The following is a 27,887-nucleotide window of genomic DNA, read 5'->3' on the forward strand; positions in this document are numbered from 1 at the left end:
GAACAGTTATTGGTTATTTTGCATTCATGGTTATAATGTGCCGGTCTTAGGGACCCAAAGCCGGGCAGAACCGCGGGGAAAGCACTCGCCCTAGGTCCTAAGTGCGAGGGGGCGTGTTCCGGATTCTGGGCCTGGGCGCGTTGGTCCCGCTCACCCCGCCCAGAAGGCCGCAGGGACTCGGCGGGCACCGGCCGGAGACACGCCCCGCGCGCACTTCCGGTACGCGACCCGGAAACGGAAGGTGGCCCGTATTTTCCTCCCTCCGGTGCGTCTTCCCTGCGTCGCTCGGCCGGACGGGAGCGGAGAGCGGCGGCGGTTTGTAGCGTGCAGTGAGGGCGAGCTGAGCTCTCAGGCCCCGGAGCAGCCGCCGCCATGGCGGATGTGACCGCCCGGAGCCTGCAGTACGAGTACAAGGCGGTGCGTGTGGGCTCGGGGAGGAGCCCGGCTCAGGGAGCCCAGCGGGGAGCGGGAGGCTGAGGAAGGGAGTCTGGGTCTGAAGGCCTACAGGAGAACCGCGGCAGCCGAGGGGAAGTCAGATCGCGGCGTAAGGGCGGGTACACGAGGTGGGGGTGTATGAATAAGCCCACGGGGGTCTGGCGCGGGCGGGATGGGCTGAGAGCTCTGCCAGCAGTGTTTGTGCCTGTCCGCTCGGCGCTATACCCGCCCACTTCCACATGTCACCCCCAACGTGGCCAGCACCTTTCCCAGGTATGGGTGGTTGTGGGCAGTGTGAGGAGCAAGGATTGTTCAGCTGATCTGATTGCCCTTTGCTCACGCGCAGTTATACGAAGCTGTTTCTCTTTATTCCCGCTCGTGCTTAGCGCTTAGTTGCTCCGATTCTTCCTTCCTTTATCATCAGCTGGAATCTCTGTGATGTGTGAATTAGCCCTGCTCATGTCAGAGCTTCAGTAATTTTGTGATCTTTTCAGAACTCAAATCTTGTCCTCCAAGCTGACCGCTCTCTCATTGACCGGACCCGCCGGGATGAACCCACAGGAGAGGTGCTATCCCTGGTTGGGAAGCTGGAGGGCACCCGGATGGGAGACAAGGCTCAACGGACCAAACCACAGATGCAGGAGGAAAGAAGAGCGAAGTGAGTACCTGGGAAAATGACTTTTCTTCAGATCAAAGGCTGTCTGCCCTGGAGCATTTGAGCAGTGTTTTTGCTGAAATGCTTCGTGCAGGAGGAGACATCAGTGGCATTAAAACAACTGAGTGAAGGTAAAAACAGAACATTAGAGTTAAAAGGTTCTTTGGCTGTATCAGGGGTACCTGACGTGGAAAACGACCTTTAGACCTTCGTCCAACGTGTGTTTCTGGTCTCTAGAGAGATCTTAATTTTCTTCATGGTATTTTCAAGACCCTTGCTATTCCTTTGTCTCAGCAACTCGTTTCTTTCTTCCATTACTAATTTCCCACCCCTACTTCTTTCCTCTCCTGTTACCCATTTCCTACTTTTGTTACAAGCTAACATTTAAGCATCTGTAATATGAATGACGTGTGGTTTTTTTTTGTTTGTTTTTTACTTTTTGGGGGATTTATTTCAAAACTTAAAAACTTTTGAACTTTATCTCACTGTTATCTTTTGTTTCTGATCATCTGTCTTCCTCCTTTCCCTTGATGAAGTCTCAAAAATTTGTAGGTTTGATTAGTTATATTTGAAATGTGTTAATACATCATTGGTCCTCCACTTTGCAGAGTGTCACTTCTTTTCCAGTTTTGTTATAATTTGTTGGGAATCAGTGGTAGTAGATTGCTTTGGAGCTTCAGTTTCTCTGGCTAGAAGATGCAAATGTGTCTGAGGGGTGAAAAACTAGTCAAAATCCAATTGTATAATGTCATACAAAGTAAAAGGCGATCTTTTTTAAAAAAGTGAGGAGGATGTCTCATTGTAATGTATAGTGCATCTAGGGAGAGAATGACAGAAGAGTCCCTTTCTGTTACTGCATTTCCATTAAAAAACATTCCTTCAAGTGACTAAGGCCAAATGGGAATTATTTGCTGAGGTACAGATTCATAAGTATTTTTTGTTATTTTAGAAATTTTTCCTTCTTCTCCCCAAAGCCCTCACTACATAGTTGTGTATTTTAGTTGTGGGTCCTTCTACTTGTGCTCTGTGGGATGCCACCTCAGCATGGCTTGATGAATAGTGCCATGTCCACGCCCAGGATCTGAACCAGCAAAACTCCGGGTCGCTGAAGCTGAGTGTGTGAACTTAAGCACCCAGCCACCGGCTGGCCTCACACATTCATGTTTTTAAGTATTACCTGTGTGCCGTGAAGCTGAGGAGAGTAGAGTGGGCTTGATTTAGTCTTGCCTTTGGGACAGAAGGTTCTGCCTGTTCAACATAACACTATGTGTTCATCAGGCGAAGAAAGCGTGATGAGGACCGGCATGACATCAACAAGATGAAGGGTTATACTCTGCTCTCGGAGGGCATTGATGAGATGGTGGGCATCATCTATAAGCCCAAAACTAAAGAGACCCGAGAGACCTATGAGGTGCTGCTCAGTTTCATCCAGGCTGCCCTTGGAGACCAGGTGAGACACCCAGAGGGTGAAGCCATGTTTTTGGAGTGGGAGAGGGTTACTACTCGGGGGCACCAGAAGAACCGTGTCTGGATTTTCCTGTGTAAGCCATAGCAGTTTGCAGAAGTCGCTAATATTTACTGAGCACTTACTTATGTGCGAAAGAACTTTATGTGTCTTCTCTCTTTCTTTTTTTTTTTTTTAAAGATTTTATTTTTTCCTTTTTCTCCCCAAAGCCCCCCGGTACATAGTTGTGTATTCTTCGTTGTGGGTTCTTCTAGTTGTGGCATGTGGGACGCTGCCTCAGCGTGGTCTGATGAGCAGTGCCATGTCCGCGCCCAGGATTCGAACTAACGAAACACTGGGCCGCCTGCAGCGGAGCGCGCGAACTTAACCACTCGGCCACGGGGCCAGCCCCAGTGTCTTCTCTTTTTCAACCCTCACATGAGCTCTATAACTAGGTGCTATTAATATTCATTTTTCCATTTTACAGAAGAGAGATGCGAGGCAAAGAATAGTTAAGTAATTTTCCCAAGTTACAGAGGTAGTATTTGGCAGAGCCAGGTTATAAGCCTGGGTAGTCTATATCCGGAGTCTGTACTTTTGACCATTATGCGTGTGTGATTAGATTAAGGACCTTTAAAAGTCTCAGAGGCTCTGGTGAGGGGGGTGCTAGAGAAGGTGAGGACAAAGAATTACCAAAGTTGGCAGGTTAGAGGACTGCGGAGCCTCTGCCACCTGGAGAAATGTGGCCAACTGTTGTGGAAGCTGTGTCCTGTTTCCTAAGACCACCAGCTAGTCTTTTTTAAAACAGATGGGTCTTCCTTCAGTTGTGTGACTCTTGGTGGCATTTTTTATTAACATAAATGAAAATAAAACTTGCTATGCAGGTTGTAAAGAGGTACGGCTCTTCAGATCCTGTTGTCACATAGAGCTTGTCAGTGATGTGCTCTGTCTCATTGTTCTAAGTGTTTGTTGTTGGGTTTTTTTTTTTGCTGCCAGCCACGTGATATCCTTTGTGGGGCAGCTGATGAAGTTCTAGCTGTCCTAAAGAATGAAAAGCTTCGGGACAAGGAAAGGAGAAAGGAGATTGACCTGCTGTTGGGTCAGACAGATGATACCAGATACCATGTGCTAGTGAACCTGGGCAAAAAGATCACGGACTACGGTGGAGACAAGGAAATCCAGAATATGGGTAACTGAGCTTTTTATATTCTGATCGTATTAACTGGTTGCTTCTTGACCCCTAAATGTGATCTTCTGGCCTCAGTCATTAAAGCATCTGACCGTGTCAGTGAGTTCCCATAACCTATTTGGTGCTTATTGTGGAGTTATGATTGATGGACTCCAGAATCCCTAGATTACGGCAGGCGTTTCTTACCCTGAGACCCTTTTTTGTATAGAGCACGTGGGAGAAAACCTGGGCAGAGCCTAGGGGGCTCAAGTGGTTGAGAAGGCAGAGCAGGGCCTAATCCAGGTTGGCAGGTTGGAGAATGCCTCAGTGGTGGCAGTACAGATGGCTCTTCTGTGGTGATCGCTAAGTGTCTTTGTGTGTCCTTAGACCTTAGATCTGTCGTGAGGAACGTAGGTCAGGCAATTGGGGAAGTGATTAGTTCCATAGTGCATTGTGACTAACCTTGTTCACTGTCTTTTTTTTCTCACTCCCTTGTTGTTTCAGATGACAATATTGATGAGACGTACGGTGTGAATGTACAGTTTGAATCTGATGAGGAGGTGAGTGATAAAGCAAATGGACCCAGTCTATTGTTTTTTGAGGTTGTTAAGGTGAGGGGACCACTTCTAATGTAAAGAAGTTCCCTAGCTTAAGCCAGATAAATTTTATGATGTTGTGTGGGTGCCAAACATGGATGTAAATGTTATTTTGCTAAAAAATTGTTACAGTTATCTAGGTTTTATAAAGCAGATTTAAACCTAGAAATACAAAAGTAGAAATAGAAATATAGAAAAAATAATTTAAAATAAACCAAGGGGGTCAGCAAAAAGAAAGACAAAAGAAAAGTACAGTGTATACCTGCATTGAGGGTGTATGCTGCCACGTTTTATTGCATTTTAACCGTATTGTGATAATTTCCCACTTTTCGGTACTGTGTTCTATTGCCAGTTTCAGCAGAATACACATTGCCCAAGATCATGGGCGTATTTTGTACATGATTGTTTAAGTAACAGTTGCAGCAGCCACTGAGGTTTGCCATCTAATCAGAATTTCTTGAATATAACTAAATAGGAACTAGGGGGGCGCTTGAAAAAATTTGCAGACTTGCCTTAGAGTTCTCAGTGGGCGAGTTTGGCCCTTGCCAGCCTTGGAATATCATATACTAGGACAGGAAGAAGGGGTAGCCCGGGAGAGTCAGGAAGGAGCACCAAATGGGGAGCCAAGAGGTCTGAATTTCCGTCTTGTATCTTGCGCACATGATTTTGCTTTAGCTTATCCATCTATCAAATGAGATGATTGAAGTAGGTGACTGCTAAGCCCCCTCCTGCAGCGTGGTTAGTAGGATTTATACTTTTAAGTAGCAACAAACTAAAAGAATGCTTTGCTCATAGTGTTCATTCATTTAACAAATCCTTATTATTAAGTGCCTGCTTTCAGCATGACACTGCTGAGTACACAGTGCAGGGGGAGCAAGTGTGGGAGTGAAGACAGTGGTGAGCAAGCTGTGTGTATGTCTGCATTTCTAGATCACTGTATGCTTTCCCAGGCAGCCTTCTGTGTAGCTCTTCTCTCCTGTTAGCTGATAGCTCTGTTTTTCATTTATTGGTTGTGTGTATATGAGAGAGACTGTGATCCAGTTGGTTGCCATTGTGGTAGCCTAAGGTGAGAAGCAGAATAGAGAAGAAAAGCATGCCAAGTGAACTTCACTATGCCAAGTAAACTTAGAGTGGGGAGGTCATTCCGTTAAATGCACTCTGGAATAAGGCCAATCCTGGATCCCAGTAAGCTGTTTGGTTTCACCCCAAAGCCATTGCTCTAACCATGGAGCTAATTTTAAATGACTCAAGGGGGAGGTTCTGCGGTGATGTCAGGGTCAGCTTCAAATGATGAGTTGGGGTTGGGACTATTTCCACAGGAAGGTGACGAGGATGTGTACGGGGAGGTTCGCGAAGAGGCGTCTGATGATGACATGGAAGGGGATGAGGCTGTAGTGCGCTGCACCCTCTCGGCTAATGTAAGTACAGTTTGCTCTTGCCCATTGCTGCAAGGCCAGGTTATTTCTGAGGGTAGCTCTTCTTTCCCATACGTAGATCTTGTTAAATGTTGTTTGTTGACCTACCTTTTTATAGGGTGAGCCATAGAAAACATTTAGTGCCTTGATTTTCTTAAGATTTCAGTCAGTCATCCTCCTTCCCAAAGGCATGGATTATGAAATCTTAGTTTGGTGTGCTCCTGAACTCAATATAGTAGAGTTTTTCCCCCTCTGGAAAGTCCTCAAAAGAGGGAAGGCTATGGGGGCGAATAGAACTGATGAGAAAGCAATTGGGGCGAACAGAGACAGGTGAGCTAAGTTACTGGTTGCCTTTGTAGCTTGTAGCCTCAGGTGAACTGATGAGTTCCAAGAAGAAGGATTTGCACCCTCGGGATATTGATGCGTTTTGGCTACAGCGGCAGCTCAGTCGCTTCTATGATGATGCCATTGTGTCGCAGAAGAAGGCAGATGAAGTGTTGGAGATTTTGAAGGTATGGCCAGGATAACGTTGTGTTCAGTGGATCTGAGCAGATGGGACAGCGTATGAAGCAGATGGTTGCATTCTTAATTATGGTGTTACCTTCTCTGCAGACGGCCAGTGATGATCGGGAATGTGAGAACCAGCTGGTTCTGCTCCTTGGTTTCAACACTTTCGATTTTATTAAAGTGTTGCGGCAGCACAGGATGATGAGTGAGTATATAGCGGACCCTCCTATAGTGTATGCATGTGTGTGCGCGCATGTGTGGTGGAAGTGCTGTTGCTTTCACAACTTCAGCACTTGTGTCATTTATTTTTCTTTCTATCCCAAGGTTGAAGTTTGGTTTTATCTCACCCCCTCCTTCTCACCTTCCCTTTTTTCCTTTTGCTGTTGGCAGTTTTATACTGTACTTTGCTGGCTAGCGCACAGAGTGAACCTGAAAAGGAAAGGATCATGGGAAAGATGGAAGCTGATCCAGAGCTATCGAAGTTCCTCTACCAGCTCCATGAAACTGAGAAGGAGGATCTGATCCGCGTAAGGGCTGGCTTGGTTTATCTGTCTGATTCCTGAACTATAGTGTTTGCTTCATCTGCTTTGCAAAAGAGACATTGGCTAGAAGATTGCAGCAGAAAGCTAAATTCCTATTAAAAGAGGAAGTTGAAGAAGTCAAATATTTCTCTAAATTCTTTGAGGTTTGTCAGTGGTATAGATTAGAATCAACATGTTCACATTGGTGTGGTTGAGAGACCACTGACCTGCTGCTGTCTTCACCAGCACTGTGGGCCTTTACTGTTTGTTTATACGGTGTGTCATGGTATCTACTGAAAATACAGGCACAGGACACGTGTTTGCTGAACACAGAATCCATACTTCTGCCCCTCAGGGATAGTCTTTGATGTTGACTTGCTGAACAACTACTTTTGAAATCCTACACTGCGCACTGTCCCTTTAAAGGTGTTTGCTTGCTTTTTATCATTCTGGTTGTCCCCATAGCAAGTGTCTGAATGTAAGGGGATGTCTTTCTGTTATGAGACTTAACTAGTCAGCACCCATGAGTCCAGCTCAGCTAAGCAGAGACTGAAAAGGACAAAAACTTAGAATGATGATGAATTGTTGTTTTTCTTTTTATCTTTCCCTGTTAAAGGAGGAAAGGTCCAGGAGAGAGCGAGTGCGTCAGTCCCGAATGGACACAGATCTGGAAACCATGGATCTGGACCAGGGTGGAGAGGTGGGTATCAGGGTCCTTTCCAAGGCTGTGATGGATGGAAAACTCCTTGGCTCAGCTTGCTCACCTCTTTTGTATGTTTGTTTTTCATGCTCCCAGGCACTGGCTCCACGGCAGGTTCTGGACTTGGAGGACCTGGTTTTTACCCAGGGGAGCCACTTCATGGCCAATAAACGCTGTCAGCTTCCTGATGGATCCTTTCGTCGCCAGCGCAAGGGCTATGAAGAGGTGCATGTGCCTGCTCTGAAGCCCAAGCCCTTCGGCTCAGAGGAAGTGAGTAAATTGCTTTTCTCAGTTTTTTGCTTAGTTCACCTCCCTTCCAGTTTGGATTTCAACCCATTGACCAGAATGTGGCCTTGTCTCATAAATAGTTTATTCCAGAAGTAGACACTGCTTCACAGTTTTCCCATTTTGATTTGGAGCCTAGGGGACAATATTGATCTTTTTGCTCTGGCCATCAGTGGAGAGTTACATAGGGAGGTTGCCAGGAAATGCAATCCTGGAAATCCTGCAAAAACACAGTCTGCTCAAGGTGCTGCCAGTGTGATGTGAATGGCATTTCTTCCTTCTAGCAACTGCTTCCAGTAGAGAAGCTGCCCAAGTACGCCCAGGCTGGATTTGAGGGCTTCAAAACACTGAATCGGATCCAGAGTAAACTCTACCGTGCTGCTCTGGAGACAGATGAGAATCTGCTGCTGTGTGCACCTACCGTAAGCACTGCCCTGCTGCTTTTTTCTTGTAGAATGTGTTGTATGTTTTTGGTGAAAAGATAGCTCATCTCCGCGCATGCCCCTCTCCAATTCTTTATTCTTTGATGGAAGAGATTAAATGGTAAGATCAAATTCCCAGGACATGCTCTATTTTCTTTTGGTGATAAGTCCATGGAAGTTGGGCAGTGAGTATATCCAGGTAAACAGACCGTCTCATCCTTGACCTCTGTCCTAGGGTGCTGGTAAGACCAATGTGGCCCTGATGTGTATGCTCCGAGAGATAGGGAAACACATTAACATGGACGGCACGATCAACGTGGATGACTTCAAGATCATCTACATCGCTCCCATGCGGTCATTGGTGCAGGAGATGGTGGGCAGCTTTGGAAAGGTTAGAGCTTTTCTCCAGAATATATTGGGTGCAGCTGTCAGAGTATTGGAACCAGGCCTGGCACATCACTGCTTTTTGTATTGGGGCATCTCTGGAATGCCTCATATGGTGTTTCTTTTCCACTTCAAAGATGGAACTTGACCCAGGTACAGTGTTCCTAAGTGTAGAAACACTGAGCTGTCTACAGTGTAAGGCTTTAGCAAAGGTTTACTTTATTTCATCCTTTCCATAGCAGTTTTCTGCAGTTGTTGTCATGTGCATTATTGGAGTGTTTATGAAACACTCACATGGATATGGTTGATAAGAGACCTAGAGGTGTTATCCTAGGTCCTGTTATCGACAAGTTTCCATTTCCCTGTCTTGTGTGCAGAGCTCCCAGAGATCCTTTGTCTGCTTCATTTGTCTGAGTGTAAACTTGGGTTTGTTGTAGAAATATCTCATATGATTGATCTAATTTGCCTGATATCTCCCTGATGGGCTGGTACCTATTTTCAAAACCCTACGCTCAGACTTCCCAGACAGAAAGTGTGGTATCAGGGCCCCCTTCAAGTATTCCTGCCTGACATGCCTTTCTTCCACCCAGCGCCTGGCCACATATGGCATCACTGTTGCAGAACTGACTGGTGACCACCAGCTGTGCAAGGAGGAGATCAGTGCCACTCAGATCATTGTCTGCACCCCGGAGAAGTGGGACATTATTACCCGCAAGGGTGGAGAGCGCACCTACACCCAGCTGGTGCGGCTCATCATTCTGGTGAGCAGGGAGTGCTCGGGAAACGTAGTGGGAATGTAAGCCCCGGCCTCGTCAAGGAGAGTTGGCTGAGTTTCAGCGCTGAACATTTCTTCAGTGCCTTTTCTTCGGTCACTGGCCTTTATAATGGCAGCTACTGTCAGCGTTGCTGTTACTGTTAAACGAGAATCTGGACTTTTCCAGTGGGTGCATAGCGTTTGCCATTATTATTCTTTATATCTTTATTATGTCTGAAATATCTTGAAATAAATGTAAACAGACAAAAGAACTAATTGTGTTTTCCCAGAACATTAAATTAAAGGCCTTTATAAATAAATAGTCTCTTCTCAGAGAGAATGAGTAAAGAGTCAGGATATTGTGTTCCACATACACAGAAGCATCCAGGGAGGAATGACTTCGAGTCTGAGTGTAGTTTCTTTAAGTTGTCTGGGAAAGCAGAAAGGAGACCTCACACACTGATTTTCAGTGTTCTAGAGCAGGGATTGGCAATCTGTGGCTGCTGGCTTTTGTTTTATTGGAGCACAGCCATACCTGTTTATGTATTGTTTGCAGCTGCTTTTGTGCTGCGATGACAGAATTAAGTATTTGTAAACAAGATCTGGCTGGCCCACAAGCCTAAAATATTGACTGTCTGGCCCTTTAAGAAAAAGTTTGCTAACCCTTGCTTTAGAGCCTTGCTTCTCAAAATCTTGTTAGAAATGTGGAGTCTATGGAATACCCACTGAAATACAATCTGCATTTTAATAAGATCCCCTGCTGCTACAATTTGAGAAGCACTGCCTTAGACTATGTGAACTGTCCTTTGATGCCTGACATCTTATTCTTGGTAAGGATAGTTACCCAGAGGTGAAGCTTTATTTAACAGAAATATGCTATGGTCAGAAGCTTCATTTTTAGTAAAGAAATTTACCTTTGAGTGAAGTTATGAACTCATTTACCTGAAGTATCAGATTTTCTTGCCACAAAGCACTGTTTCACTGAACTGTAGCAAAGCAGCTCATGGTCAGAGAGGGTTTTTTCCTGGAGTATTTCACGGTGAATATTGTCTCATCCTTTGGGTTTCTCTGGCTTGGGATCCGTTTTCTTGTCTTCTTTATTTGGCATATTAGGTATGTACCTACAAAATGGGACTACTCTCAGGAAAGGGGGCTACATTCCTCTAGTCATAGAGGTAATTTGCTGCCCTCTCCTTCCTTAGGATGAGATCCATCTTCTCCACGACGACAGAGGTCCTGTCTTAGAAGCTTTGGTGGCCAGGGCCATCCGAAACATTGAGATGACCCAAGAAGATGTCCGACTCATTGGTCTTAGTGCCACTCTCCCCAACTATGAAGATGTGGCCACCTTTCTGCGTGTTGATCCTGCCAAGGGCCTCTTCTACTTTGATAACAGGTATAAAAAAAGACAAGGAGAAGTTTAGCCAGGGTGACCTTCCTGCTGTCCTCCTCCTTTTCCAAGGAGCTCTGTTGGATTGGGTTTTAGAAGGGCCTTTGGGTTTTGACGTGTGAAACCAAAAAGAGGACTGGTTATTTCCTCAGTATTCTGTGCCCAAAAACCTCATTTGTCTAACTGTTGAACTTCTAGCTTCCGCCCAGTGCCTCTGGAACAGACTTACGTGGGCATCACAGAGAAAAAAGCTATCAAGCGTTTCCAGATCATGAATGAAATAGTCTATGAGAAAATCATGGAACATGCTGGAAAAAATCAGGTCTGTCCATGGTTTCTTGTTATTCTTTAACTCTATTCTTTTGAATTTCTGACTTACTGATCATTAGGCAAGGCTGGCAGAGATAAAGAGAGAAGACAAAATACAAATCACCAATATCGGGAATGAAATGGGGTATTACCACAGAACCTATAGCCATCGAAAAGATAATAAAGGAATATTATGAACAACTTTACACATAAATTTGACAGCCTAGAAGAAATGGACCAATTCCACAAAAACCACCAACTACCAAAACTCAGCCTAGGTGAAACAGATAATCTGAATAGTCCTATAACCATTAAAGAAATTGAATTTGTCGTTTAAAAACTAGCAAAAGAGAAATCCCCAGGCACAGATAATCATCCTGTCTATCTACATTATCAAGGGTCCTTCCATAAGAGATTTGGGTGGCTTACACTAAAAATATAACACAGTAAAAATACAGATGAAAATTAAAAACTAGTGGAAGAGGGCTGGCCCTGTGGCCGAGTGGTTAAGTTCGCACACCCCGCTGCAGGCGGCCCAGCGTTTCGTTGGTTCGAATCCTGGGCGCGGACATGGCACTGCTCATCGAACCACGCTGAGGCAGCATCCCACATGCCACAACTAGAAGGACCCACAATGAAGAATATGCAACTATGTACCGGAGGGCTTTGGGGAGAAAAAGGAAAAAAATTAAATCTTAAAAAAAAAAAGAACAAAACAAAAAAACTAGTGGAAGAGGGCATTTTACTAGAAAGTATGATAGTATTTTTTAATTGAACACTGAGTTTAGCCATGTTAACCAAGACAAAAGCTAAGGAAAAGTAACAAGTTATGTATTTATTTTTCTCTGATAAAAAAATAGCATATGAGGGGCCAGCCCTGTGGCCTAGTTAGAGTTTGGTGTGCTCTGCTTTGGTGGCCCAGGTTCAGTCCCCAGCGTGGATGTACACCACTCTTCAGTGGCTATGCTGTGGTGGCAATCCACATACAAAATAGAGGAAGATTGGCATGGGTGTTAGGTCAGGGCGAATCTTCCTCAAACAAAAAGAGAAAGATGGGAAGCAGGTGTTAGCTCAGGGCAAATCTTTCTCAGCAAAAAAAAAAACCAAAAAGGCATATGAGTTTAGATGAAGAGACAAATCTTTTATTGCAACTAGATACTTGGAAGACTTTATTTCCTACAAAATGGTGCTAGTCTCATACTGAGAGTTATTTCCTAAGTCCTTTTATAAAGGCCAGTGCCCATTATTTCATGTAAAATTTTTGCTGTTATTTTGAAGACATGTTCTTCAGGTGGCTTAGCATCTTGTCAGGTGCCTAGACACAAGTTCTTTTCTTTTTTTTTTAAAGATTTTATTTTTTCCTTTTTCTCCCCAAAGCCCCCAGGTACATAGTTGTATGTTTTTAGTTGTGGGTTCTTCTAGTTGTAGCATGGGGGACGCCGCCTCAGCATGGCTTAACGAGTGGTGCCATGTCCATGCCCAGGATCCGAAGCAGCAAAACCCTGGACTGCCGAAGTGGAGCATGCGAACTTAACCACTTGGCCCTGGGGCCAGCCCCATAGACAAATTCTTAATTGAGATTCCTGAATTTGCATCCATATTAAACTTGCTGTTAAAGATAGGGTGGTAAGAGTGAGTTGAATTTTCCAGTTACAGGACTCTATCACTGTACTCGGTAAATTCATTCACTTACGGTCTTGCTGGCCTTGTTCAGGCTTCTGAACCAGTACACATTCCTGCCATTGCTCCTCTTTAAGACCTTGGCTTTTGGCCTTACAGTGGTACAGCCTCTGCTTCCTGCTGCTGGTGCCCCGGGGCTGTTGGAGCAGCTGTTGGGACTGTGGCAAAGTGTGGTTTCTACTTAGGTGCTGGTGTTTGTCCACTCCCGGAAGGAGACTGGGAAGACGGCCAGGGCCATCCGGGACATGTGCCTAGAGAAGGATACTCTGGGTCTGTTTCTGAGAGAGGGCTCAGCCTCCACAGAAGTCCTTCGGACAGAAGCTGAGCAGTGCAAGGTGAGGAAAGACAGATCCTGTTCTCTCATTCCTACCTGGTAACTGGCTCCATTGGAGGTTGTCCAGACGCTCTAGGACTGCGTCATGGTGCTGTGGTTTCACACAGGTTAAAGTTGATTGTCTGGATGTGGTTATGTGGAATAAGGAAGGGGTCGGGTGTCACGTGAAAAGATTTACTTAGTCTCTGGGAGAGTTCCCACAGGAAGCCTCAGCTCATCACCTGTTCTTTTTCTGTTCCACAGAACCTGGAACTGAAGGATCTTCTGCCCTATGGCTTTGCTATTCATCATGCAGGCATGACCAGAGTTGACCGGACACTTGTAGAGGATCTTTTTGCCGATAAACACATTCAGGTGAGGGTCGTCAAAGTGCAGACTTCAGAAGACACGAAATGTCAAAGGTTGTGCTATATCTTTGCACCTGGTACTTTATTGTTTCTGGCTCAAGTAAGCCAGGTCAGAGTGGTGGTAGGTACAGTAAATATAACTTCGTGCCACCTCTCCCAACTCTCCACATGCTGCATGAGGGCAGATGAGTGAGTTTAGGAAAGTGTCTGAGAAGCATGGCGAAGCAAGCACGTTGGTCACTCCAGATATTGCCAAACAAGGCCTCACGGGGTTGGGACTTTGTTCATTCCCTGTCTCAGGGTTGCCTGTATTTTTAATTGTCTAGTAACCTTAAGTTGGTTAATATAGGTCTGCAGTTCTGCCTCTTAGGTGTCTCTAGAGCCTTGAAATGTTAATTCTTGAATAGATGGGGAACCTAAGGACTCCTCCTTTATTCCACGGTTAGGTTGACAAGTGTGGGACCCACCTCAGTCCTTTTGAAGCTCTGAGGCGAGTTGCTTAGAGAAATTGGGGATATTAACCCTCTGGTAGTAACATCCATTTTCCTTATTACCTTCCCTTGCTTCCGCAGGTTTTAGTTTCCACAGCAACTCTGGCTTGGGGTGTGAATCTCCCTGCACATACAGTCATCATCAAGGGCACCCAGGTGTACAGTCCAGAGAAGGGGCGCTGGACAGAATTGGGGGCACTGGACATTCTGCAGGTACAGAGCCTTTGAGTTTATCCTCCTTGGGAAAAAGTATCCTGTGTGTAAAATGCAAGGGTACAAAAAAGCTGGCAGATGGAAAGCAAGGTTCTGTAAAGTGGAAGCCCAGAATCAAACCCAGAACCTCTGTGGCCATAGGCCTCTTGGTTTGCTGTCTCTGACCTAGATGCTGGGACGTGCTGGAAGACCCCAGTATGATACCAAGGGCGAAGGCATACTCATCACGTCTCACGGGGAGCTGCAGTACTATCTGTCCCTCCTCAATCAGCAGCTGCCTATCGAGAGCCAGATGGTGTCAAAGCTGCCTGACATGCTCAATGCGGAAATCGTGCTGGGGAACGTCCAGAATGCAAAGGTAGGGAAGGGCTCTGCTCTTGGCGCTTCTTGCCTTCTCCAGAGAGGCCAAAGTACCAGGAGTGGGATGGTCTCTGTTGTGGTGCAGTGGGCCACCAGCATCCAGGGTCCTCCAACCCTGCACCCGACATCTTCACTGTAAGCAGTTTCTCATAAGCTTCTTAGATCTATGGTTGACAGTTCCCCTTGTTACCAAGATCTTAGAAAGGACTCTGTCTTTTTAAAAATGAAAGATTATAAATATTCAGAAGACAATACAATATACATCCTTATGTTGGGAATTAATTTCTAAGTGATCCATGGGAACTTTTCATTTGGACATCAGTTCTGTATGCTGAGACCTAAGCTGTGTCTTGTAGGATGCAGTGAACTGGCTGGGCTATGCCTACCTGTATATCCGAATGCTCCGATCCCCAACCCTCTATGGCATCTCTCATGATGACCTCAAGGGAGATCCCCTCCTGGACCAGCGCCGACTGGATCTGGTTCATACTGCTGCCTTGATGCTGGATAAGAACAATCTGGTCAAGTATGACAAGAAGACAGGCAACTTCCAGGTGAGCGGGCTGAGGGATTGAGGCGAAGTTCTCAGCAAAAGTTGTAGCCCCAGGAGACAATTTTTCAAGTTGCTGTCTTGATTTGAGTACTGCCTGTCTAATCGCCCATTGCTTGCAAGAGTAGAAAAACAAATGGGATTGGAATGTGCCCTTTGAACCTAGGAACTTGTAAAATGGTATAATAAAACCTGACAACGCCTCCTTTCCATAACTTGAGTTAAGGTGGCTAATTCAGTTATCTTTTCTGTGTGGGCATCAGTTCACTGTAGGTCAATTTATTGTACCATCTTACCTCATGTACTTGGGCCAGGCACTTGTATTGCTGAGTTCATCCAGTGGGCACCTATTGTCCACAGTGAGAGGTTGCAGCTTGTTAATGATTGGCATTGGATTGAGTGCTACTTCTTTGTAGGTGACAGAACTGGGCCGTATAGCTAGCCACTACTACATCACCAATGATACAGTACAAACCTACAACCAGCTGCTCAAGCCCACGCTGAGTGAGATTGAGCTTTTCAGAGTCTTCTCACTGTCCTCAGAGTTCAAAAACATCACCGTGAGAGAGGTAAGTCCACACAGCGTATTGGGACAGTGAGTTGGAACTCATCACCAAGTCTCTGGATGGATTCTCTCCCTGGCTTTTCCTTGATCTGTTAACCTCTTGTGGCAGGAGGAGAAGCTGGAGCTGCAGAAGTTGCTGGAGAGGGTGCCCATCCCTGTGAAGGAGAGCATTGAGGAACCCAGTGCAAAGGTGAGCGCACCTCCTCTCTGCTTGGAATAAGGACCAGGTAGTTTTCATAACCTTTTAGAAGATGAATCTCGAATTTGAGTTTATACTTTAACCTGAGCAGTTCTCCTAGTTTTTGCATCCTTCTCATATGTTCTTTTTGTATGGAATAACAATTGTTTAATATCTGTAAATCAAGAGCTATAGAAGATCTTACCCAGGATTTATGCCCAGAGCAGAGATATGGTTCACTTTCTTGGACTGCTCAATGGTTAGCCTACTTCTGGCTGACTTTGTTTTTTTCCAGATCAATGTGCTTCTCCAAGCCTTCATCTCACAGCTGAAATTGGAGGGCTTTGCACTGATGGCCGACATGGTGTATGTTACACAGGTGAGGGCAGGGTTGTGCTGCTGGGAGAAGGGCGCCTAAACCGTTCCAATCCTTGTGTGCTGTGTGTCTTGGAGAAGGCAGGCCTGATGCTAGTGGCGGAGAAGGAATGCTGAGTTTTGCCCAAGTTGGCTTGTCAGTTGATGCATGTATGGTGTAGGCACTTGTTTTACTGATCTTGAGCGTGTGGGGAAGGTAAGACCTTGAGAGAGAGCGCTGGGGAGGCTCCACAGGGAGATCCGCAAGACACAGTGTCTGCTTCCCTACAGAGAGTGACTTCCTATTATGGCTGTGTGGCTCAAATAAATCCAGAAATGGCGAAAGGATTTAGTAACTATTCTTTGTCTTTATCTCTGAGGGTACGCATCCTCACTCTTGTGAGAACCCTAAATGCTAAATGAGCCAAAAGCTTTAAAATCATGCAGTGAGCGTTAGGTTAAAATGTGCGGTGTACTCGAGCTGCACTTTTCTATTATGCGTTAAGCAAATGTCGACTCTATAGAGTGGGGAGAAAGTAGTTACAGTGGGACTTTGTGTTTTTGAGTTGGTGCGGCTGATTGCATCGGAGCGTGAGGTAAGTGAAGCATGTATAGAGTGGCTTCGTTAGGTCTGGAGATAGTGGGGACTTAACGGCGGGCATGCTCCATCTTTCCCCAGTCGGCGGGCCGGTTAATGCGTGCCATCTTTGAAATTGTCCTGAACCGAGGTTGGGCACAGCTTACAGACAAGACCCTGAACCTCTGCAAGATGATCGACAAACGCATGTAAGGGTGCATTGAGCTGGAGGCTGATCGCCATGAGTTGGGTTCCCAGGCTGAGAGTGTAGAGGGAAAGCCTTAGAGTGCATGTTATTTCTGGTCCTGGAAAATGAAATGTAACGTGTACCTCAGTGAAAGTTGAGAAGAAGGAAGGTCCCTTGGGGTGGAGCCGGGGAGTGAGGGGAGGGTGGTGGCGAGTGTTGGCTCTCACGTCTCACTGCTGGTACAGTTTCGAAAGTCTTTAATGACTGCGTCTTGTGTGGTCATGGCTAATCTGTTGGAAGCCATAAAGAGGGCAGTTTGTTACAGGCCCTGTACAAGGGACTAGTTTTGTTTCCTTCCTGGATAGGTGGCAATCCATGTGTCCTCTGCGCCAGTTCCGGAAACTCCCTGAGGAAGTAGTGAAGAAGATTGAGAAGAAAAACTTCCCCTTTGAGCGTCTATATGACTTGAATCATAACGAGATAGGTGTGTGGGACGCTATCGTTCTTCGTGTCCTTACAGCTCAGCTGCCTTTCTGAGCCTTTACGCTTTCCCCTTCCTGGGCCCTGGGCCCTAATAGCTTGTGTTCATTTCTCGTGTCCCACTGAAGTACTAGGCCAGCTCTTGGTCTTGAGACTTTGAATCCTCTGGGCTTCCCTGAGAGTGAAGGGAAGAACCTGCCCCACTGGAGTCGAATCGGCCGGTTTCCTCTGGTGGCCCTCAGAGCCCAGTTTGCAGATCTGTTAGGCAGGCTGGGCTGCAGCCCCTGTCCTCTCTTGTGTCCTCATAGGGGAGCTTATCCGCATGCCGAAGATGGGGAAGACCATCCACAAATACGTCCACTTGTTTCCCAAGTTGGAGTTGTCAGTGCACCTGCAGCCCATCACGCGCTCCACCCTGAAAGTGGAGCTGACCATCACACCAGATTTCCAGTGGGATGAAAAAGTAAGCTTTTGCGGAGGGCCTGGGTTCAGAGTGATCTCGGTGAGCGCTGGATTGGAGGTGCTAAATTCACTTTCTGGCTCACATTCCTTTTATTTGTGCTTGTGTTGGCAGGTCCATGGTTCGTCAGAGGCATTCTGGATTCTGGTGGAGGATGTGGACAGCGAGGTGATACTGCACCATGAGTATTTTCTACTCAAGGCCAAGTATGCCCAGGACGAGCACCTCATTACGTTCTTCGTGCCTGTCTTTGAACCGCTGCCTCCTCAGTACTTCATCCGTGTGGTGTCTGACCGCTGGCTCTGTGAGTGTGTCTCCTCTGCATGGTCCCCTGGGAACAGGTCCTCCCAGTGCAATTATAAGAATGTCTTGCACTTTGTACTGGGCCAGACTTTGTTGGGGAGTGATACGTACGCTGCCTTGGGGTTTCCAGTGTGCACGGAGGGGCTCTGGAGGTTTGTTAGGTAAAGAGAGGACTGCTCACTATGCTCCCATTTCTCTTCTCACAGCTTGTGAGACCCAGCTGCCTGTCTCTTTCCGGCATCTGATCCTACCAGAGAAGTACCCCCCTCCAACCGAGCTTCTGGACCTGCAGCCCTTGCCCGTGTCGGCCCTGAGAAACAGTGCCTTTGAGAGCCTTTACCAAGATAAATTTCCCTTCTTCAATCCCATCCAGACTCAAGGTAGGTGTTTCCATTCCCAGGTGGTCGGTTCCTGTGGAGGCCTTTTAAGGTCACCTAGAGATAGACACGTTCTGTGGCAGGAAGGGAAGTAGGGTTGCTCAGCTGCTTGACAGGCATGGGAGCTCCTTGAGCCCAACTGTTGGAGCACACTGGGGCATTTTCCTTTCTTGGACGTCCTCGGTTACTGTTAGATTTGCCTTGCTTCTTCTCATGTCCCCGTGGGGAGGGTCAGTAGAGCAAGGTCTTATCACAGCGCACTGTCCTTCTCAGGCTCAGGAGGCCGATTGCCTGCCCCTGATGCTTAAGCGTTGAACCGGAGTGTGCGGCGTTGACTGAGGCCTCCTCCCCCTCATCATTTTAAATGACTGCACATTCACAGAGCACACCCTGTTCTCTGTGTGCTTTTCGCTGAGGACATCCTGGATGTTTTCTCTTTTATTCCTCCTGCCAATCCGATGAGGGATTTACTACTTAAAATACTACTATTAGCGTCGTATTTTATAGATGAGGAAACTGAGGCGTAGAGAGGCATCCCAGTTGAAGCAGCTAATAAATAGAACTTGGACTTTATCCTAGTCTTGATGCCAGGGCTTAGGTTTTCACTTTCTGTCTATATTAGACTTTTCCCAAGAAACATAAGAGAGTGTTGGAGGGGCAGAGGAAGGTCGCCATTTCCCCTTTGTTCTGCATCCTGGTCTCTGAGAAGACCGGCAGAGAAGCAAAGAAGGCTTGGTCTCTTTTGCTTCTGTTGTCGTCCCACAGATCCCCATGGGACCTGAACTCTTGATCTTGATCTCTTCCCCTCTTCCCTTTGTGTGGGAGGGAGAAAATGAGGAGGGGGAGATGTAGCAGTCCCAGCTGCAGTTGGAGGCCCTCATGCCATCACCCCTTGGTTGTTGGCACTCCATGGCTGACTGGCTGAGTTTCTCAGGTTGTCCTCTGTTCTGATGAGCGGTCTGAGTCTCTTCTCTCCTCGATATTCATGCTGCTTCTCTGTCTGTTTTCAGTGTTTAATACTGTGTACAACAGTGATGACAACGTGTTTGTGGGGGCCCCCACGGGCAGCGGGAAGACCATCTGTGCAGAGTTTGCCATCCTGAGGATGCTGCTGCAGAACTCGGAGGGGCGCTGTGTCTACATCACCCCCATGGAGGCTCTGGCAGAGCAGGTGTGTGATGTGGTGGTGTGTCACATGTGAATTTTCCTAGAAGCAGTTTTTATCTGTGAGTCCAGAACAAGGTTTTCTATGCGGTGAAATTTGCCGGGTCAACTGGGGCAAGACTGTTTGCTTTCCCTTGGTAGTTTCCTAAGTTTGTGTAGTAAAGAAAAGCACTCCCATCACTTAAAGGTTGGTGTGGGATTGTCAAGTAGCTTGAGATCTACAGATCAATGGGTCTCTTTGTTTGGATTCTCAGGTTTTTCTCATGATAAATGATGCCTGGCATAGCCTGATATTTTTCTGCCCTCCGTCTCCCTGCCTGCCAGGTTTACATGGACTGGTATGAGAAGTTCCAGGACAGGCTGAACAAGAAGGTGGTGCTCCTGACGGGGGAGACCAGCACGGACCTGAAGCTTCTGGGCAAAGGCAATATCATCATCAGCACCCCTGAGAAGTGGGACATCCTTTCCCGGCGGTGGAAGCAGCGCAAGAATGTCCAGAACATCAACCTGTTTGTGGTGGATGAGGTCCACCTTATCGGGGGCGAGAATGGGGTATGGCTTGATCTTGTGCACAGAAGAGGGTCTGTGACTGGCCAGGTGACCTGGCTTTGGGCTTTATGTTTGGGTCTGAGGCCAGAGATTAGGGGCTTCCTCCAAGAGGATTCTGGTTTTCGCCTAATTTCCAAAGGATGATGTGAGACTTGTGTGTAGTGCTCTTGGAAAATAGCATTGCTTCGTGGAGATTGGCTGCTATGTAGGAGGTGGAGCCAAAGACAGGAGAGCCCCCAGTTAGAAGGAAGAATTAGGAGATCATTCGAGCTTGTTGGGCCTATACATGAAGGGTAACTCAGGGCAGAGGATGGGGCACGTGGGCCTGTAGTTATTCCCTCCTCTGTCTTTCCAAGCCTGTCTTAGAAGTGATCTGCTCCCGTATGCGCTACATCTCCTCCCAGATTGAGCGACCCATTCGCATTGTGGCACTTAGCTCCTCGCTCTCAAATGCTAAGGATGTAGCCCACTGGCTTGGGTGCAGTGCCACCTCCACTTTCAACTTCCACCCTAACGTGCGTCCCGTACCCTTGGAGCTGCACATCCAGGTAGGACCCATTCCTCAGTCCTGTGTGGCCTCCTATGCACAGTACCAGGTCTTGTAACCTGTGTCTCTCTTCTTCTTCTGTCTTCAGGGCTTCAACATTAGCCATACACAGACTCGCCTGCTGTCCATGGCCAAGCCGGTATACCATGCTATCACCAAGCACTCTCCTAAGAAGCCTGTCATTGTTTTTGTTCCATCTCGCAAGCAGACCCGCCTCACTGCGATTGACATCCTCACCACATGTGCAGCAGACATCCAGCGGCAGAGGTGGGGTGGGGTGGGGCCTGGCTTCTGGGGGTGGATGTGAGGGGGAGTTAGCTCAAGTGAGGTTGGCCCACCCTGAATGGTGTTCTGTTTCTGAGGGTGGGGGTTGGCCCCCATCTGGCTAGGGACTGGGCAACTGCAGTTTGAGGGGTATTTGCCAGGGACTGGAACTGCTCTGAGCTGAATCAGTGCTTGTGCCACCCAGGTTCTTGCACTGCACCGAGAAGGATCTGATCCCATACCTGGAGAAACTAAGTGACAGCACACTCAAGGAAACACTGTTGAATGGGGTGGGCTACCTGCATGAGGGGCTCAGCCCCATGGAGCGACGCCTAGTGGAACAGCTCTTCAGCTCAGGTAAAAAGTAACTTGTGGCACAGCGTGAGATTATATCCAAGGATATCACAGCTGCTATGTCTTAAACTTTAGGGTGTTGGTGGTATTTCTCTATAGCACAGTAGTCATTTTGAAAATACTTTTCTGATTATTTTATCTTTTATCTCATTTGATCTTCCCAATGACTTTGTGATATAGGTGGGACAAATATCACTACTTCTTAGGTGAGAAAACAGGCAGGCACATAAAAGGCTGTATTATTTCAGAACCTGGTTTTCTAGACCAGGACCTTTGGCCACTAGGACCTGGTTTTCCATGTTGTTAGACTTTAGAGATGTAGTAAATGGTAGAACCGTGAGCCTCCCTTGGGTGGTCGTGTTGACCCGTGGCATTTCATGTGGAGTATTATCATTTTGACACTGCTTGGTGGTGCTACAATGGAGATGCTCCCGCCAGAATTACTTACTGTCACTCTTTGACCCTTGAATCTGTTGGGTTTGGGGCACACTCAGAGAGAGCTCGATTTTCCTGCCATGTACTGAGCCAGCCCATGGCTGACTTGGCATTAGCACTTTCCAGTCAGCAAGGCTGGTCTGTCAGGCAGGTGTCTAACCTTAGCTTTCCCTGGGTTTGGCATTCTGTTCCAGCATTACCTCGCTTCCTCTAGGATAGTCCCCCAAGCAGGGCAACAGTGGCATGGAGCCACCTCTTACATTTCCACATCAGTCCTCTTAGTCACCTTAGACCTTGTTCCTAGTAAGCTTTGCTCTGAGTTCTGAAATGTAGCACAAGATAAGCCCCTGCCTGCCCAGGAGACAGAAAATCCTGCCTCACCCAGGGAGCCCTGCACTCAGTCATCTTCTCCCCTCTGCTTCTCAGGGGCTATCCAGGTGGTGGTAGCTTCTCGGAGTCTCTGCTGGGGCATGAATGTGGCCGCCCACCTGGTGATCATCATGGATACTCAGTACTACAATGGCAAAATCCACGCGTGAGTCTAGCTGTTCTCTGCCTTAACGGGAACCTCCCTCCTAAAATGAACATATTGTCTGAAAATCCAGAAATTAGCTACTATGAAGAAAAGGTGTTAGGGAAGTAAACAGCTAGCCGAGATTCCACCACAGCCAGGTATTCGAGAGAGTTTTTAGTCTCAGGACCTGGGCTCACATCTGCTTTTATAGTCGTCCTCCCATATTTCAGCAAGTTGGAGAAGCAGGAAGTTTGAGCCAGAGGGAACCTTAGAGGTTACATGGTCAACCTGTTTATTTTACAGACTGGGGAAGTGACTTGGTCCAGGTCACATACGTTTGTGGTGACACGAAGTAGAAGGTTCGGTTTTTCTAGAAAAAGCTAGAATAATTTAACTCTTAAAAACAATTGTTTTTCCAAAATGCAGATTATCTTCAGATGAGTTTTTATATCATGGGCTTATTTGAATGTCTGAACCTGCTTCTAGGCTTGGATTTAAGTCAGGTGACTTGCTAACTCATGAAATACGCAGTTGTTAAGGTTAGGCAGCTTGACTTAGATATTTGATCCTTTAATCGCGGGTGATTTTGCTTTTGGCATTAGGTGGGTTTATAGCTTTGGTTCAAGGACCCAGAGCAACAAAGTGACGACTCTTACACTTGAAAATGACAGTGATGTATAGATAAGCAAGTGAAACTAGTGCCTAAGCACAGGTGCTCATAAACACAGAGTTTTGCTGCAATTCGCCCATATCTCCCAATATTTGCAGTTTATCCGTGGACGTTTAGGGAGTACGGTCTCCGTGCTGACGCACCTTTGCCTCCTTTCCCTTCTCTCACCAGGTATGTGGATTACCCCATCTATGACGTGCTGCAGATGGTGGGGCATGCCAACCGCCCTTTGCAGGATGATGAGGGGCGCTGCGTTATCATGTGTCAGGGCTCCAAAAAGGTCAGTCATGGCTTCTTGCACCACCTAGAGATCCTGGGTCTCCGAACAGATCTCACTTTTTTTTTTTTTTTTAAGCATTGGCACCTGGGATATCAACTGTTGCCAATGTTTTTTTTTTTTTCTTCTTTATCTCCCCCAACCCCCCCTGTACACAGTTGTATATCTTAGTTGCAGGTCCTTCTAGTTGTGGGATGTGGGACACCGCCTCAACGTGGCCTGACAAGCAGTGCCATGTTCGCGCCCAGGATCTGAACCCTGGGCCGCTGCAGCGGAGCGGGCGAACTAACCACTTGGCCACGGAGCCGGCCCCAGATCTCACTTTTGATAGATGTCTTCAGTTACTTTTTTGTGTTCTTTCTGTCAACTTCTGCCTCTCTTATTTTCCACATTGCTTTTGTAATAAGCCTCTCAGCCACATGGGATTTTGTATTGCTTCTCTGTTGATTCTATGTCTTGAGCTCCTCACCTTCTGGCTGGTTTTGTCTTTCCTCATGCACTGCTCTGCCTGCGGGACGCGGTGTACCCTGATCCCACTTTAAAAATGACAGTGATGCCAGTGGGAACAAGATACACACCCAACATTCCAGGTCCAGACTACCTCACCTTGTCTCTGCACCTGGTTTCTTCTATTTGTGTGTTAGCTGTCACACAAGGGCCATCCCCTTTTAATTTGCCCTTGGCCCTTATTTGTGATTATGTTGTCATGAACTTTATTACTGTCTCCCCTCCCCTAATCCATAGGATTTCTTCAAAAAGTTCCTATATGAGCCATTGCCAGTAGAGTCTCATCTGGACCACTGTATGCATGACCACTTCAATGCTGAGATTGTCACCAAGACCATTGAGAATAAGCAGGACGCTGTGGACTACCTCACCTGGACCTTTCTGTACCGCCGCATGACACAGAACCCCAATTATTACAACCTGCAGGGTCAGTGGACTTTGGAGTACACACTATCCTTTTGTGGTTTTCACAGCCCTTGCTGGTCATCTCCCTGTGACTCCCCACTTACCTCTCACCTTCACAGGCATCTCCCATCGTCACCTGTCTGACCACCTGTCAGAGCTCGTGGAGCAGACCCTGAGTGACCTGGAGCAGTCCAAGTGCATCAGCATTGAGGATGAGATGGATGTGGCACCTCTGAACCTGGGCATGATTGCTGCCTATTATTATATCAACTATACCACCATTGGTAAGGGGCTGGCAGGGGCTAGGTTTGTGTCTGTGGGGAGCCTAAGCTAAAGGAATCTTACAGGGGTCTGCGGCCCATGGGGATGAGAGATGATGGGGATTCCAGAGCCCCCATGTTTGTCAGAGGGACATATTGCAGGGTGGAGCTAGGGTAGCCCAGGCAGTCTCCTCTCTGCTTCTTTCCTGCCTGCTTTTGACTCCTCCTAAATCTCCTCCTCGTTTTTTGTCAGAGCTCTTCAGCATGTCCCTGAATGCCAAGACCAAGGTGCGTGGGCTTATCGAGATCATCTCCAATGCAGCAGAGTATGAGAACATTCCCATCCGGCACCATGAAGACAACCTCCTGCGGCAGGTGCGGACGTCTGGGCTTCAGGAGAACATCCTTGGAGTTCAAATGTGGCCTGTGCCAAGAGCACGTGGTATCCCTGTCACCACAGGACAACCCCAACCCCCTCCCAACACCTCCATACCTCCCTCACCTCCACACACATCTCTACCCCCACCACCCACACCTCTCTGCATTTTGAAGGGTTGTTAGCCTTGGACAGGTGGTGCTGTTAGCCTGAGAGCTCATCTTAGGCAGGGTCACCTGTTAGTCACCAGCTGTTTTTCTTCCACTCTGCAGTTGGCTCAGAAGGTGCCCCACAAGCTGAATAACCCTAAGTTCAACGATCCGCACGTCAAGACCAACCTGCTTCTGCAGGCTCACCTGTCCCGCATGCAGCTGAGTGCTGAGCTGCAGTCAGATACAGAGGAAATCCTTAGCAAGGTATGGTGTGGGTGTGGGTATGGGGTGGAGGGGCCAGTGGTGGCCTATGAAGTAGTTCCAACCCTGCCTGTTTTTGCACTCCTGTCCCTGTGCAGGCAATCCGGCTCATCCAGGCCTGCGTAGATGTCCTCTCCAGCAATGGGTGGCTCAGTCCTGCTCTGGCAGCTATGGAACTGGCCCAGATGGTCACCCAAGCCATGTGGTCCAAGGACTCCTACCTGAAACAGCTGCCACACTTCACCTCAGAGCATATCAAACGTTGCACAGACAAGGTGAGCTGGGTCTGGACCTAGAGTGTTGAGTGGCTGAGCCTGAGAGCCGAGTGTCCTAGATTGGGGATGGCTTGTGGGAGGTGAGTCACAGTAAGGGAAACTTATGGTTCCTCTGAAGGCGGAGGGGCTGTTGAGATACTGAGATGCTAGCGAGCCTGATGATTGTGGGCTGTGTTCTTTCTGGAGCCTTGTCTTCTAGTGAGGAAGTAAAAGTAGCAGCTGTTGGAGCCAGTTTCATTTCCTATTAGTATGTGTTTTCTTCTGATCTCTGAATACCCATTGCAGGGAGTGGAGAGTGTTTTCGACATCATGGAGATGGAGGACGAAGAACGAAATGCATTGCTTCAGTTGTCTGACAGCCAGATTGCGGATGTGGCCCGCTTCTGTAACCGCTACCCTAATATCGAGCTGTCTTACGAAGTGGTGGATAAGGACAGCATCCGCAGGTGAGCCGGAGAGGGGTCCCTTCTGGGTACAGCATGCTGGTGTGATTTGTGACCCCACTGCCACATCACTAATGTGCTGCCTTGCTTTTCTCCCCCACAGTGGTGGGCCAGTTGTGGTGCTGGTGCAGCTAGAGCGAGAGGAGGAAGTCACAGGCCCCGTGATTGCACCTCTCTTTCCACAGGTATGTCCTGCTAGCTGCCTTTACTTGTTGTTTACTTGAGGCCCAGTTCATTGGCTAGAGTTGGGGTACAGGGGCACATTGTCTTCCTCTACTTCATATGTGGGACGCCACCACAGTGTGGCTGATGAGTTGTGTAGGTCTGCACCCAGGATGTGAACCCGCAAACCCAGGAAGACTGGCATGGATGTTAACTCAGGGCTGATCTTCCTCACACACACACACACACAAAACCATCCAGTTGATGGGAGAAAACATCAGTTCAGTTGTGCAGTGTGTCTGTAACTGTGACTGTTTAGGATGCATTTGTCTGTAACCCTAAGTGGCCCCAGGACAGTTGGGCTTTTCTAGTTGGTGTTTCTTCTCTCTTATTTCTCACTGTCACTTACTTTGCTTCCAGTTGCTTGGTTCCTTACCACCAGAAAGAAAATCTGATACGTGGGAGAATAATTGAAGGTTGAAAGCAGAAATTACATACACTATAATGTTTAATTTTACAAACTAGTTGTTTAATAGGCTCTGAGGAAAGAGCGCTTTAAACTGGAATACTTGGGCTTTCTGAAAGTGGAGTGGGCAGTAGAGAGGAGTTCTTGATAGAGGCAAGGCCTACTTTGGATATTCTCTCCTGGCCTGTTAACATGTTTTGCTCATCTGGCATACATGCCTTTTACTTAAAAGGGTCTCTGAGGAATCCAACACTGCCAGGCCCCAAAGACTAGATCTCTAATAGTGAAAGCTTAGATTCAGTGGCAGGCACTAAATAGGAGAAGGTACTCTGGGATAAGGAGATGAACCAGAACCAACAAATGAGTTCATCTCCCTACTTAAAAACTGAGTTCATTTGAGACACCGTCGACAGTTGAAAATCTTAGTTATATCAAATTGCATTTCAGGAAGAAATTTTAGAAACCCTTCTGTCTGGGTTTTGTTGTCCTACTTTTATGACCATTCTCATGGTCTCATTTGGCCATCAAGTTTTACATGCTGAAATTCTTGGCTTTTGGTCACTGCAGAAACGTGAAGAGGGCTGGTGGGTGGTGATTGGAGATGCCAAGTCCAATAGCCTCATCTCCATCAAGAGGCTGACCCTGCAGCAGAAGGCCAAGGTGAGTGTGTCCACTGGCCCCAGCATTTGTTCTGAGACGGGGGCAGAGTGAGAACTCTTGCCCTTGTGTCTGTGCTCACCCTGACTTCTGCCTGCTTTTTCTAGGTGAAGCTTGACTTTGTGGCCCCAGCCACTGGCGCCCACAACTACACTCTGTACTTCATGAGTGATGCTTACATGGGATGTGACCAGGAATACAAATTCAGCGTGGATGTGAAAGAAGCTGAGACAGACAGTGACTCGGATTGAGTCCAGAGGATTTACTCTCTCGTAGAGGAGTTGAACCTGCATTAGGAAGGTGCACAGGTCTGCGGGATCTCAGTTGTGAAAGACCAGGTCTGTTGGTGTGAGGTCTGGCTGGTCAGTGCAGGTGCTGTCCCACCCCACCTCCACTGCTTTTCCCTCTTGTTACCTTGCCATCCAAACTTTGGATCTTGTGTCTGCAGGTGTCATGTAGTTGTCAAGCATAAACTGTGCATAGCATTTTTAGGCATGTCGTTTGTAGTTCCTTTTGTCAGACGTTCTAATAAAATAACTTGGAGAAACCATTTGTCTTTGCAATGATTCCAAATTATGTTTCCTTTCTTCAACCTAAGGCCTGTGGCCAAAAAGATTTGGGTTTTTTAGCCTTTGAACTTGGGTATAATAAACACTTGTAGAGGACAAGGCTGCTTTTTAGTTGGGCTGTCATCTGTAGCCATTGCAG

General features: G+C 47.2%; 1 protein-coding gene across 1 annotated transcript; it reads left to right on the forward strand.

Moving 5' to 3' along the window:
- Window positions 1-260: 260 nt before the first annotated feature.
- On the forward strand, window positions 261-27,729 carry SNRNP200 (small nuclear ribonucleoprotein U5 subunit 200). Its single transcript, XM_046661059.1, has 45 exons — window positions 261-417; window positions 930-1,093; window positions 2,369-2,540; window positions 3,531-3,723; window positions 4,207-4,262; window positions 5,618-5,716; window positions 6,073-6,225; window positions 6,326-6,425; window positions 6,611-6,747; window positions 7,358-7,441; window positions 7,538-7,711; window positions 8,011-8,148; window positions 8,384-8,539; window positions 9,123-9,293; window positions 10,489-10,682; window positions 10,875-10,998; window positions 12,851-13,000; window positions 13,243-13,353; window positions 13,919-14,050; window positions 14,220-14,408; window positions 14,767-14,964; window positions 15,377-15,529; window positions 15,635-15,715; window positions 15,999-16,082; window positions 16,737-16,843; window positions 17,187-17,305; window positions 17,610-17,764; window positions 17,876-18,065; window positions 18,271-18,444; window positions 19,452-19,612; window positions 19,930-20,157; window positions 20,511-20,702; window positions 20,790-20,968; window positions 21,171-21,322; window positions 22,181-22,289; window positions 23,110-23,218; window positions 23,960-24,149; window positions 24,247-24,411; window positions 24,641-24,762; window positions 25,036-25,179; window positions 25,275-25,451; window positions 25,737-25,897; window positions 25,998-26,079; window positions 27,090-27,182; window positions 27,287-27,729. Exons 1-45 carry the CDS (start codon window positions 373-375, stop codon window positions 27,428-27,430), a joined length of 6,411 nt encoding a protein of 2,136 aa, XP_046517015.1. The 5' UTR covers window positions 261-372; the 3' UTR covers window positions 27,431-27,729.
- The last annotated feature ends 158 nt before the right edge of the window (window positions 27,730-27,887 follow it).

Source organism: Equus quagga, chromosome 5 (assembly GCF_021613505.1).
Source record: "Equus quagga isolate Etosha38 chromosome 5, UCLA_HA_Equagga_1.0, whole genome shotgun sequence".
NCBI lineage: Eukaryota > Metazoa > Chordata > Mammalia > Perissodactyla > Equidae > Equus > Equus quagga.